The sequence below is a fragment of the Antedon mediterranea genome, chromosome 11, assembly GCF_964355755.1.
Source record: "Antedon mediterranea chromosome 11, ecAntMedi1.1, whole genome shotgun sequence".
NCBI lineage: Eukaryota > Metazoa > Echinodermata > Crinoidea > Comatulida > Antedonidae > Antedon > Antedon mediterranea.
The window spans coordinates 22,152,772-22,167,258 of record NC_092680.1 but is presented as its reverse complement, the minus strand read 5'-3'; the positions used below and the strand labels follow the sequence as shown (position 1 = coordinate 22,167,258).

Genomic DNA, 14,487 nt, shown 5'->3' with positions numbered 1-14,487 from the left:
ACTGAATAAAATTTAAAAAAAAAAAAAAAGAAAAAAAAAGAAAGTCTTCCTTTCCTAGGAACATTATGGAACGCCAGTAATCTCTTCACATGCGGTGACGTCATGCTCTCATACTATTTCATTATGCTCTTATACCAGGTTATACTGCACACCATTATAGTTTATAGTTCATTTTATTTGTCCATACGGAAATTCATGTGACATAGGCCTACAATTGCTCAAAGTTAAAAGGTTAATACAATAACATTACAATACATAGCAACAAAATTCAACGACTTAAACAACGGTTATTAAAAATGTCTAATTGAGTACGGAATAAAAGAATTAAGGAAGCGTTTTGTTCTACAACGTGTAGCCCTCAAACGCCTTCCAGATCTCAATCATTGAAAATCACTATAGACTTAACAATGGTTATTAAAAATGTCTAATTGAGTACGGAATAAAAGAATTAAGGAAGCGTTTTGTTCTACAACGTGTAGCCCTCAAACGCCTTCCAGATCTCAATCATTGAAAATCACTATAGAGCGGATGACTCTCATCTTTCATTATGGCAATGACCGTATCGTAGATTTTGACGTTACAAACATCATCAAATCTAAGATCTGTTTACCTTTTTACTAAACATTGAACATTCTTTAGGTCTGATTTTCTAAAACTACTGAACCATATCAGACAACCATAAACTAAGACACTTATCACGTCACACAGCTGACTTAGGCAGGCAGAAACACAAAAAACGATCTGAGCATGTGCATATTCAGATAATGTACAGAGGGCAGTATAAAGATATAAGCAGTGAGTTAGGCAGATCATATCAGTGGGAAAGCCACTTCGCGTTTTGACCGTTAAATCGTGTAAAATCGACTTACTTCCGCATTGACGATTTTGAAGCGCCACCTATCGTTGAAAACTGAAACCACGATTTTTCGTCGCCTAGCAAATAAGTGCTGTTTTATTTTAAGCTCTCATGAATATTTAAGAACCGCCCAACATTACCTATTATGGTAAAATCATTTCCTAATAAGTATAATTGAATAACCAATCGGTTTCCTTCAAAGAAACCGAAGCTAATACAATACATTCGGCGACTGAAGTCGGGACTCGTGAAATTTATAAATGTGGTACGATTTGACTACTGTTTTGTTGTCCATTTTCTGAATAGTCGGAGGTGCATCCCAACAAATTAAAAAGATTATAATCAATTGTTTTATCAAGAATAATATTAGTTTAATCGAGTATGATATATTTCTATCCTGTTCAAAATTTGTTGGTGTATTCTCAGGCCTCGAAAGGTAGGTACATTTTCTAGCTGTGAGCGTGGTTTCGGCAACGCGAGACACGTGTGTCAGTATAGGCGATAGCGAGACGTGTGTTGTACACTGTGTTGATGCTGATCCGATAGTCGTTAAGTTGTACTGATTACGAGTATCATTGGTCCTGGCCGGCCTGGCCTGGTGATCTGATCCCCCCAAAAAAATACTTTTTTTCAATCAGTATTAATATTATTATTTAATTTTTCATTTATTATTTGATTTATTAGGCTCAATAGATGCCTAGCTAAGTTACTAGTAGGCCTAGATTATATAAATAATAATAGCAAATACTGTAATAATTAATTAATAAAATACAGCTTCCATTTGACATTAACATTTTTTTTTAAATAATATTTATTTTCAGGAATCGTTGATGATGCAGAGTTCTTTGTCTTTGTGACTTCAAACTGAGAGTGAAGTGGATAAAAAGATGACACCGGTACCTACCGACATTGTCATACCCAAACTATAATTTAATTATTTAAAACAAAATGTTGAATTACAAATATATGTATGTTGCAGAGGATTTAGATGAATTACAATACAAATATTTATGTTGAATGCAAACCTACTACACTATACTCTGTAAATTATGTTATTGTCATGTGGTAGACCTTAAAAATTGAATATTTATTGTATGTTAGGCCTATTTTATATTTTATTAATACTGTATTTTAATATTACTATTAATTTATATTATACAGTACTAGTTTGTACATGTTTTTACCCAAAAAAAAATGAATAAATAATTTGTTATTCAATCTAATTGCTTGTTTGTTCATCAATAACAAAACAATTGTAAGCAAGTATATAACAGTTCTTGTTAGCCGCTTATTTCAGGTCATATTATTAATATTAGCTAGGCCCGACGCGCTCGATCAAAACGTCACTAAGTGACTTTCCGCCCCTGGAACAATCGCTCGCTAATAGGGCTAGGCCTCGGACTCGTATAAAAGCTATTATAATAGTTATGATAAATATTCCTCAACTAAAATGTATACTGTGATAAATAAACAAGTAATAATATACGTTGTACATTGGAATGTATTTATTTATATGAATTCTTATACGCGGACAATTATAAACATCGCGTATATCGTTCGCTATAAATAAATTCATAAACACGATGACGATGTGTTTACAAAATGGCGGTTTCGCTAGTTTTCGATGGAACAAATAGTGGTACCTTTAGTTTGAATAGTCGGAGCTGCATCCCAACCACCGAATTTTGTATCTTAATATCGTATTCTGTAGATTATTAATTTTTCTAACAGGGATTTTAAATTCAGGACTGTTCAATTTTTCTAAATATTTTATTTTAACGATTTTCTAGGGTACAATTTCGGAAAAAAGACATTGGTTGATTTTGCCGTTAAATTACAGATTATCGTTTTGTTCAAATACATTTAATTTTACATGACAATATATTAAAACCATTTATGAATTTATTTCACTAACAATATTTTTCCGATAATCAGCTAAATTTACAAATATTGTGTTTTTCCAACACCCTAAAATTTAGCAATTTTGAACTAAATTAGAAAAGTAGGGCGCCCTCTCCGAGTCGAAATTTGACACGATTTGTCGACTGGCTGTCCCACTGATATGTCAGCTCTCCTTAATTGCCTAATTCACACAGCTAAACACAAAAAATATAGTCTTAAAAACATTGACGCTGTCATTTGGCGTCCAAGTAATGATTATTGTTTAAACGTTTGTATTATAGCATGCCTAACAATGATTCGCGCTGTTATATCCTTGGATTGAATGAATATGGTATTTGAAAATAAATAATATGTGCAGTTTTAAATATATATTTTTTTTATTTCTCTGTCTTGCATTTTGTATGACCCCGGTATTGTTTTGAACACCCATTGTGATTGTAAAGCCGATTTTCAATTTGTTCGCGCGAATCGAAGGCGTCAGCTAATACGCATGCGTAGAGAAGGATTTGGAAGAATATAAATAGGTAAAGAATCAACAGTACGCGCTGTTATATATAGAAGGATAGGAAACGCGGACGTGCTTTCATGGACGCGTAAGAATCCAGCAGCCGAACGACGGGGGGCTCTAGATATGGTTCCCGTCTAATTCCACGTTTGGATGGATCGTGATGATCTGATGTGTTCTCGCGTCTGTGCTTTACTAATTTTGATATTATTAATATTTTGATAATCATTTTGATAAATAATCATCGTTTGCATTTTTATAGATAGTTTTACCTTACCCACGCCTGAAGGTGGCGCACTTCTTCTAGCAAAAAAGAAGTGCGCCACCTTCAGGCGTAGGCAAATAGTAACCCGGATGTGGTTTACGCCGCCAAGGGAACTGTTGTATCTTCTCCTTTTATTATCTTTGGCTTAAGACGATGCTGTTCTCTCTTTGGTTGTAAACTGAAAACATTGACGCGCGCAGTCATTTGCGTCGAAGTAAAGCTTCCATGTCTCTACCTGGTTGTTATTGCATTATTCTATAAAACGACGCTGTTCTGGCTGTCTCAGTTTGGTAAACTGAATGCTTGAAAAAAATGACGCGCGCCCTGTCATTTGGCGTCGAAGTAGGCCTAAATCTTTTTATTTTTCTAAAGAATTATCGAACGAATGCTAGATGTTCATTGCCACATGTTGAATGCTTTAACAATAAAGACACGCACTGTCCTAGGAGGGGGTGGGGTCTTCCTTGAAGATGAGTTTTCAATAAATGTTTAATGATCATTACATACATCGAATGAATTGTGTTAAATACCCCGTCCACGTTGCGCGCCTTGCCAGCTGTATCGAGGGAGGTCTTGAAGATGAGTTTTTCATAAATATTTAATGTCCCAATGCATTGTACATCGAACGAATACCCATTGAAGTAAACACAATCAAAGGCTTTGACTTCTTCCCGAAGTAAAAAAGATTTTAATTCGTTCTCATGTTACGCCTGTTCAGTTCGTTGAGAGCAAAGAGACGGTGTATTGCTTCTTCACGAAGTAAAAAAGATTTGCCTCGTATGTACCTTGGTATCAAGTCTAAACCAATTTCCACTCACCCTCCTTCGTTACAAGATTATCATGAGTCAAAACGGTAGAGGCAATGGATGCAATAAATTACCATTCCTGTTCTCTCTTTGGTTGTAAACTGAAAACATTGACGCACGCTGTCATTAGGCGTCGAAGTAAAGATTTTGGGTTTATTTTCTAACGAATTATCGAACGAATGCTAGATGACCATGTTGAATGATTTTACAATAAGACACGTACTGTCCTTGGTGCGGGGGTCTTGAAGAATAGGTTTGTCATAAAAAGTTTACGGTCATTTCATACATCGAACGAATGCAATTGTAAAGATGTATTGTCCCTTGAAACACAAAAAAAATGAAGGTCAAAATATTCTAAATTTAAATTGGCCATATCAAAGTAATATTAAAGTTATTCCCTTTAACTTGAAAATTCGAGCCAAAAGCAACAAGTTTAAGTAATTAACAGGTAAATTAGTTTGATTACATTTCGTCTGGAAAATCGTCGCGAGCGAAAGTAAACAAAGATTTCAAACCACGAGTACGTATTATGCATATGCTAATTAGGATTGTTTACAACTCGTCACGGTAGAGAAGGTATTTTCACACAGATCATGAGGAAGTTTTATGATTATGCATACAGAGTAGCCAAACAAGCGCGTTTCATTATGGGGTATGTTTTGATCGAAAACTTTGACTGGAAGTCAGAGTTATTTTTTAAACAAAAAAACGTCTGTATTTCAGTTAAATGATTTTTTTTTTCGACAAATTTTTGGTGATAGTTAATAACTATTATGATACTTCAAAATGACCCACCTTTTTTCGAAATCTGTTATTTTTTATTTTTTTTTGAATTAGTCAAAGGGACAATACAAAAAGTGTTTACAAAATTGGCATGAGTGCGCAGATTTTTGCGCGCGCACTGCGCGTTAAATGTTATTGCGCACTCTTTTTGCCCGATTTCTGTTTTCTTGACTTACTTTTCAACTCGAAATTATGTTATACGTGCACGTCAAAAGTGACAGGCTATGCACGTGTAAATTAAAAAAAATATAAATGTTTTTAAACATTTCAACATTTTTAAACATGTTCAGTAATTTTGGTCAGTTGGTAGGTTGGTCGGTCGGTAAACACTAATGAGCACATTCTAGAATGTTCATGTAGATGTTACTGTATATTATGTTAGGAAATGGTAATTTATGACGATGTCAAACATCTTCAATACCGAGTGGCAAAGGCGCGCATATAGGCGCGGTATAATATCTAACTTGCCGTTTAACACAATAGCATTCGTATTGATTTAGACTTGATACCAAGGTCCATACGATGGCAAACGTTGACGACGTAAAACATCTTTCCTGAAACGTACTCTTCATCGACAATAGATTTTGAAAATGTTAAGCGCGCGTACGCATGCGTTACATGCGCTACGCACGTAATTGTATTGCCATATGATGATTTATGCCCTGAAATGTATGAGTACCAAATTTTATTTAATTGTCATTCATTGTTGTGAAGATATGATTACAAACGTGATTTCGTTAAATCGTGCGTACACCGCGTAATTTTTTATTGCGCACCGTGAAAACGTAACCACATCGATTCCTGGCCATAAGGGAATATACTGTGAAAAATTGACTTAGCTAAATTAAACTGATATCAAGATAAGGTCAAAAAGCGATAAAACGCATAGTGATACCAGACCGACCGACCGACCGACATAGTGAACTATAGAGCCGCGTACACGCGACTAAAAACATTGAACGCGCGCTGCCATTAGGCGTCGAAGTAATGATATGGTTTAAACGTTTTGTATTATAGCATGCCTAACAATGATTCGCGCTGGATTCAACGATTAGTACAGGGATTTTGTCAAAAAATTGCCAATTTTCGACATTTTTATTTTTCGACATAATTGGGTTCTATGCTGGTACTATAAGATGATCATAAAGCAATATATGATCATATACAGCAATAAAAACGGATAATAATTGAATTTTAAAAACTTGATATTTTGGCCATTTAAAAAAAAAATCCCTGGACTAATAGTACAGGGATTTTGTCGAAAAATAGCCAATTTTCGACCTTTTATTTTTCGGCATAACTGGGTTCTATGGTTCTATAATATGATCATACAATAAAAAAACGCATAATAATTGAATTTTACAAAACTTGAAATTTTTGCCATTTTTCTAAAAAAAAATCCCTGTACTAGGCCTATAGTACAGGATTTTTTTCAAAAAAATTGTCAAATTTCGACCTTTTTAAAATTCAATAATTATGCAATAATATTGCCAAATATGCGCATATATTGTGTTATTATGATATTATAGAGCCATAGTTATGTAAAAAAATAAAAGGTTCGAAATTTGCCCATTTTTCGAAAACTTTTAAAAAAATTATCAAATTTCGGCCTTTTTATTTTTTGACAAATTGCATCAGTAACAATGCAACTGTGTATTAAAACCAGCAAGAAATTATGCAATTCACCTCTATTTCTATACAATTTCATTTTTAAATAGGGCTAAAACTAATACGGTAAGTAAAAGTGCAACCATTTCTCTCTCACTAAAGTTTTATTGTTATTGTATGCTACAATTATGGATACAATGAGTTGTCATGAACATAACACAAAATACATATTCTATATTGAAAACAAATATAATCAGATCAAACAAATAACCTGACCTGAGGTATCATAAAATGTGTTTAATTTAATACATTGATGTGTTTACCATAAAAATGTTTTCACGTGCATTCTGAAATATACAGAGCAGGGGCGGATCCAGGATTTTGTGAAAGGGGGGGGGGGGGCGCAACTGTAGAGAGTCCACCCCAATCATGGTGGGGCTGAGTTGAGGCAATTTTGAAAATGTAAAACCTCTAGATGGTCGGAAATGGCACTCTCACGTTAAATAAATGTATTCAAAATTGATATTTTAATTATGAAAACTGAGGTACTAGCCTACAGTGGCGTATCCAGGATTTTGAAGTTGGGAGGGGGGGGGGGGGCGGGAATTGCCAATTTGCCGACAAAATTGGTGTCATTATCTGTACATACACCTGATCAATAAATGTTCTAGGATTGCATAGTCATATTGTCTTATGGGATCATAACGATGCAAAATTAAAACCAAACCAACATTATCTGTTAGTATGTTGTATTCACATTACAATAAAGAAAGAATTAGGAAAATCTGACTTGTAGTTTTCGAAATATAGGGTCTAAAACATTGCAGAAAATGATCGTTTTTAGCCACGAAAGAAGTAAAACAACTTACGGCCTCAGTCTAGTCGATAATTCTATTAACTACGCCATTTTTGGTTAAAATAATTACATATACAGTAATTACGTTTTTTAGTAATTTATTTTATATATCACCATTGGAAATATCAATAAAACATGTTATTAAATGCTTATAAAGTATCGGGCAAATTCATTGCTCTAACTTTGTGTACGTGTAGAAACGATCAGAGAGATTCATGGTACACGCGCGAGAGAAAACATTGCGCTGCGGGTGATTCGCATCCACCAATCAAATCAGCCAGAATCCAAAATCATTCAACCGTGAGCAATGCCAATCACGAGAAAGCTCAACTTTGATTGGCTTACGATGACATCATATCACAAAATGGTGGTTTTGTAGTTGAGCCTCACGGAATATTCTGTTCCAAAAATGAAATACATGGATATTTTTTATGGTGTGTGCTTTTTCTTTAAAAATTTTGAATAATAAAGGCCTCATATCGAGAAAAAAAAAACGGGTTTTTGGCACTTATAATAAATATATCTTAGACAAAAAAGCACATGGCATGTGGAACTATATAATCTTAGCGTAGGAAGACATACAAATCCCAGGTCATGAGAGGCTCAACTGCAAAAACAAGGTTGAATAGGGTAAGGTCAAAAACTTTTGAGTAAGCAATATCTACCGCGTACGGCGTATGACCACATTTTTTACGTGTTTCGTTAGATGTAATGAAAATAAAAAATAGTTGATCTGAAGCGATCAATGATATGATATGTAAATAAACAAACACTCAAAAGAATTATGTTTACAGTTCAATTATTGTCAGAATAATACAGTAGATTATTTTTTTTCCCGGCACCTTTGTTTGCCGACGGACGCGATGATGTGCCGACGGACACGAAATCAGGGGGGCCCGGGCCCCCCGGCCCCCACTGGATACGCCACTGCTAGCTTAAGAGTGACATTTTCCCTATAGGCCTATTTTGAGTAAAGCGTCACAACAGGGCGTTTCGCGCAAGTCAGCGTTTGCACGTACATGGCGGAAAAGGTGCTTTTCCAAGGCCGTCTACACACCTGTGGTGGTGAAGAGAACTTTGTTAAATGACGCCCCAGATGGCCGGAAGAAATGGTACTCTCGCACATAAAATTCATGATAAATGGCACCTCTAAATATGCAGGACACTCTCATAATAATGCAGCATGCTACCAATGAGCAAAACGATCATATTTTTTCCCTCCAACAAACACACGTGACTAATTACAGGACGATATAACATTTTTTTGCCGATTTCATTCACTCAGTATTTAGTTTTGATTGCGTTTAAGTTCAATGTGAACGTCCATCTAGGGGAAGCCCCAAAAAAGCGCAAATTTAATGCTTATTATGGCTCAATATTTATTTACATCAATTTGTTGAAGTCAAGAAATTAAATATATAAATAGGTATCGATACAGAATTGGGTGGGTGGCCTAGAAACAAAATCGGTTGCTATAATGTACACTACAGTTGGGCCTACACAGTTACCACAGTAGGCCTACGATATTATTATTAACAAATCCTCTATGATGATGATCTGTAGGTAACCACGGCGTTCCATTTTTGACGTATATATACACTTTTATTTATGCTTGCTGACTGCCAGCAATCTAAACAATAGGTAGACCTACGCGGTTGTATGGCGGTGTCCTTTGTACGAATAGTTCGAGCTCGAGTATGGGTACGATACACGCGTCAATATCATGTTACATCCAGGGACCAAAATGCGTTTATTTTTCAGGTGAAAATAGGCAATTCATTTCGCAACTCTTAGAAATTTACAGCAACGGCAATGGTGACCTCTAATACAAAGTAATTTAGCACGGCGCTGAAACAATGTATTTAAATCAAAAGTGAAAGTTTTACTCTTTTTTACGCTTCTTTTCCCGATTTTTTTTCCCTTATGGTAGGATAATTTTTTCCCCATATTTATTGGGGGGGGGGGAGGCGGCGTGCAGAGGGTGCGCCCCACCCCCACCTGGATCCGCCAATGTACAGAGTATCCGGTAAATTTGGTCAGAGTTTGGCATCCGACTAGTAACAATTATACCATTTTGATTTTACTTCTTACTAACTTTGCAAAGATATTGTTTTCATAATTATAATTTTCACACATTAATATTATTACATAAAAGTTATATCAGAAATAGATACTGTAAAATATGTAAAATTGAAACCAAAGTGAAGTAATGTTATATGACAATCTAAATTAGGATAAAGATAAAAAAATATACGAGTTCGCTTCAATATAATATTAGGTAATAAACATCGTCATTTTATTGTCAATTTGACTTTTTTTTCTATAACAAAATAATCAGGTTAATTATATCGAATATTGAATCAAGTTATTTACATTACAAACTTAGCAATATACAATATTTGTTATTATATTGGCAATTTAACTGTAAAATAGTCTATCAAGGTTCATGGAGTTGTTTTTGATGGGGGCTTAAATATGGCTGACCAAATCAATTAACTCCACGGTTGCTTTGAGAAAGATAATTAGAATCTCCAACTACTTCAGATCAGGGCTGCTATACTTTTTTCTCAGGCAAGGAAATTTGATCATGTCTCTCCTTTGCTTTCACAACTTCACTGGTTGCCTGTTATACAGCATATACAGTATAAGCTTACAGCTTTATAAATGTTCGATTTTATTACTATGTTCAATTAATAAAAATTGCAATCATGTTATTTACAATCATTTGTACAAGGCACAACATGCATCTAGAACCTGACACTGGTTGACTTGCTCATGTTAAATGAAGATTATTGTTATTAAAACTCTGAACAATATACAGACAGTTCACTAAAACAATTTGATAGCTGTTTAGCTACATAATTCAATTGTTGGTGTTTGTATCATCTTCATTATCATTACTCTTCTGGTCTTCTTCTTCAATTCCTTTAATTGCACGATAGCGTTTGACAACCATGTGCCAGTCTATCACTTCTTCTATCCGTTTTGGTCCAGAGTGCTGCACTGGAATATGTGCTAACAAATACAATATTAGTGAAAATATCATTTTTATCATATATTTCAAAATCAATGAGGTATTTCCCTTAAATAGTATTTCAGCCAATGCAATGATATTACCAATAACCGACATGAGTAATTGTATGTAATGACTTTAGCCTACCTCGATCTGGAACCACTTGATAAAAATACAATATTAGTGAAAAATCATTTTTATCGTGATATATTTCCCTTAAATAGTATTTCAGCCAAGTGAATGATATTACCAATAACCCGACAGGAGTAATTTTATGTAATGACTTTAGCCTACCTCGATCTGGAACCACTTGAGGACTGCGTCTAACTTTACGAAAAAATCCACCAATACCTCGATTATTTTGTCCTTGATGAGTTGTGTGATCAATTGAACGTGTATCTGACATGTTATCATCAAAATCATGCTCCTCATCTTGAAAGTGGGCCTGTGCTTGAGGGCCACAGATTTTACCTAAAATAAAAGTATTACAATATTAGTGGATATATATACAATATGGTTACTACTTAATGACAAGGTATCATTCATAAACAAGGCCATATAGATGCGTGCTCACAACTGACCGACCGTCATAGTGAGCTGTAGAGTCGCGTGCACGCGATTAAAAATGTGTTTTGCCTAAAGTATTATCAAAATATTTTGTGAAATTAAGAATAAAGACGTTACCTTTATGTCTTATCATAAGCTTTCCATACGTTATCACTTTAGTAAACAGATTTAGAGGAGCAGGTGTGGCAAACGTTTTATTCATCTTACGAATCAATTTAGCTCTAGCAAATTTCCACTCAGTGTCTGATTGTGCCTGTATACGTTGATACGTGTCACTCATCATAGCAATAAGTAGATTAATCAGGACGATTAGAGTCACAATTAAGTATGTTCCAAAAACAATTTTTGTGAGAGTCAATGTAAAATCTGGATTTCTGGTGACTGGAGGCAGTGAATCTGGTTCAACTAATCCAAAAACAGCAAAGAATAATATTTCCAAAATATCTAGCAGATTACGGGCATCCGATACAGAACCATATTCACTTTTTTGGTCAGTATAAACTGGTTGATATACAGCTGCAAGGTGGAACATGAATCCAAAAAGAAAGATGCATAAGATTACCATGAATTTCACTAAATCCATCATCAAATCTCTTATGATAATTCCCCATGGTCCAAATAAATGGTGTACAGAGAGAAATTCAAGAAGTTGAGCAAAAGATAGCAATAAACACCAAGCATACAGCTGATTACGAGCATAAAATATTTCTCGTTTTGTGTTATCGTCCTTAACAGGGAAAATAGCAAGATGAACCGTTGAACCAATAGCAGCTATGATCAAAATGATGACACGTATCCAACCCAATCCTTGCCGATCTCCAGGATTTGTGATTTCCGACATCAATAGTCCTGAAAACCATGCTAAAAGTAACCATTCATACCAACGCGGTACAAATGTTGGATTCTCAATAAAACACTCAATATGTTTTGTATAAACTGTTGTCAGAACAAGTAAAACAATTAAGAAAATATGCGAAACCAAGTATGACATGTACTTAATTATTGGTAGACGATTAAAACGCTGTTTTAGAGGCAAAGAAAACACAATCCAGACTGGAGGAAGAAAGATGAACGTAAAGAAGAGTAGAATAATTTTCCAACTTGCCCATTCAAGTCCACCCATCCAAATGACAGATAAATAACGTTGAACTGATGGATGTGAAATGACCTCTTTCTGCTCGCACTCTATCAAAACATCCAAGAATGGCATTCCACGATTATCAGTGGAATGAAGTAATTGACCAGGACTTTTAAGCGATGTCGTAACCGACAGCAAATCAACCGCAATCTCTTCACAGAAAGCAGCCGCTGCCAGGATATCTTTTGTTCGTTCTTTTTCTTTTGCAGAAAGTTGAACAAAGATTTGAGACAGCCGAACTGCTATTTCAATTGGAGATGGGGAACGAAGGACAAACTCTTGAATTGATGAATTTTGAGTGTAGCGTCCACATACCATCAGATCAAAAACAAACTGAAAATAGTTCAATGCATACTATTTACACTATTTTAAAAATACTATTATTGAATACTGTATAATGTATACATTTATTTGTAAAATGACCGTTTAACGTTTACATGGAAAACATTTATTAGCTTAGGTGAACTGTACCTTTTTGTCATCCATTAGATTCTGTGAGTTAAAATCTTTTTTCATCAAGTAACTCAAAACATCGTAATGCTGAGCAGTTGCAGCATAGCAAATGGGTACTTTGCCATCCTAAAACAAATGCATAAAAAGAAATCATATTAATACAATAATTGGATTGGAATTGGATTATTCAGGAAATAGTGTATTTTTATCTAAATACAGTATAAATATGTTATTTTGTTGATACTTCTTATTACTATGTTTGCACAAAATGAGTCAAAAAATTATGTACATGCAATTTACAGTTCCAATTATTTTGCAATATTTTACCGTCAACTTGATTGTCTGGATTGAAATATGAATTATTGCTTAAGAAATCACCTGAAACTTTTTACATGTAATTAAGGCAAGTGAACATTAAAAGCTGTAGTCATTATATTTACCTTAGACTCAAACTTAGGAGATGCACCGCTTTCAACAAGTAACTTAACAACCTTTAAGAAACCAACTTTTGATGCATAGTGTAGAGCAGTCAAGCCATTCTAATATAAAAGCACAAAACACTTTCAATGGATTTAAAATGTATAGTTTATCACAAATACCAAGTAACATTATTAACATTAATGTATACACGTTTTACTTTACTTTATTGCCAACAAAAACAAGATAAACAATCATCATTGACAAAAGGTGATAAGATTTAGTTTTAAGAAATTAATCAAAACTTAATACCTTATCACATGTATTGATATCTGACCCCTGACCCAACAGAAGTGCCACCATCTCATAATGTCCATTGGAAGCTGCTATGTGCAAGCATGTTCGACCTTTCTTATCTTTTATGTGAAGTTGGTTTGTAGACTTGCTTAGTAAGAGCCCTGCAACTGCAAGATGGCCACTTTGTGAAGCTAAATGCAGAGGAATAATTCCCTAGAAAAAAAACAACAACTTACTGATGTATCATGGAATAAGAAGGCAAATTAGTCAGGACCCCTACATAATGGATTACTTATACTACAGTATCTATCTATGAGAATAGCAAATTAGCTAGGTACTTACTGTATTATATGTTGGAGTGTCAGGCTGAACATTAGGTGAATTCAATAAGAGACGAACTACACCCTCATGACCAGAAAACGATGCCAAATGTAACGGTGTTAATCCACTCTAAAAAGAAGATTAAAAAAACATCAATACAAGGATACTAATATATTAATAACATGCCAAATGTAACAATGTTAATCCACTCTAAAAAGAAGATTACAACAAACATCAATACAAGGATACTAATATATTAATAACATGCCAAATGTAACAATGTTAATCCACTCTAAAAAGAAGATTACAACAAACATCAATACAAGGATACTAATATATTAATAACATGCCAAATGTAACAATGTTAATCCACTCTAAAAAGAAGATTACAACAAACATCAATACAAGGATACTAATATATTAATAACATGCCAAATGTAACAATGTTAATCCACTCTAAAAAGAAGATTACAACAAACATCAATACAAGGATACTAATATATTAATAACATGCCAAATGTAACAATGTTAATCCACTCTAAAAGAAGATTACAACAAACATCAATACAAGGATACTAATATATTAATAACATGCCAAATGTAACGGTGTTAATCCACTCTAAAAAGAAGATTACAACAAACATCAATACAAGGATACTAATATATTAATAACATGCCAAATGTAACAATGTTAATCCAC

The 14,487-nt window shown here is 34.3% G+C and overlaps 1 protein-coding gene and 1 long non-coding RNA gene across 4 annotated transcripts in view; one reads left to right on the top strand and one right to left on the bottom strand.

The window, feature by feature from the left end:
- Positions 1-817: 817 nt before the first annotated feature.
- LOC140062583 (uncharacterized) lies at positions 818-2,341 on the top strand. Its single transcript, XR_011847505.1, has 2 exons — positions 818-1,292; positions 1,678-2,341. It is a non-coding gene; the product is annotated as an uncharacterized lncRNA (long non-coding RNA).
- A 4,539-nt stretch (positions 2,342-6,880) lies between these two features.
- The window catches only part of LOC140062606 (uncharacterized), a 28,402-nt gene continuing 20,795 nt past the window's right edge, over positions 6,881-14,487 (bottom strand). For all 3 annotated transcript variants that reach the window (XM_072108893.1, XM_072108894.1, XM_072108895.1), the window contains 7 exons: positions 13,809-13,916; positions 13,482-13,679; positions 13,193-13,291; positions 12,771-12,878; positions 11,279-12,632; positions 10,889-11,065; positions 6,881-10,596 (listed from right to left, as the gene is read on the bottom strand). In XM_072108893.1, coding sequence (XP_071964994.1) covers positions 10,445-10,596; positions 10,889-11,065; positions 11,279-12,632; positions 12,771-12,878; positions 13,193-13,291; positions 13,482-13,679; positions 13,809-13,916 — 2,196 coding nt within the window. In that variant the 3' untranslated portion in view covers positions 6,881-10,444. The remainder of the gene's footprint in view (positions 10,597-10,888; positions 11,066-11,278; positions 12,633-12,770; positions 12,879-13,192; positions 13,292-13,481; positions 13,680-13,808; positions 13,917-14,487) is intronic.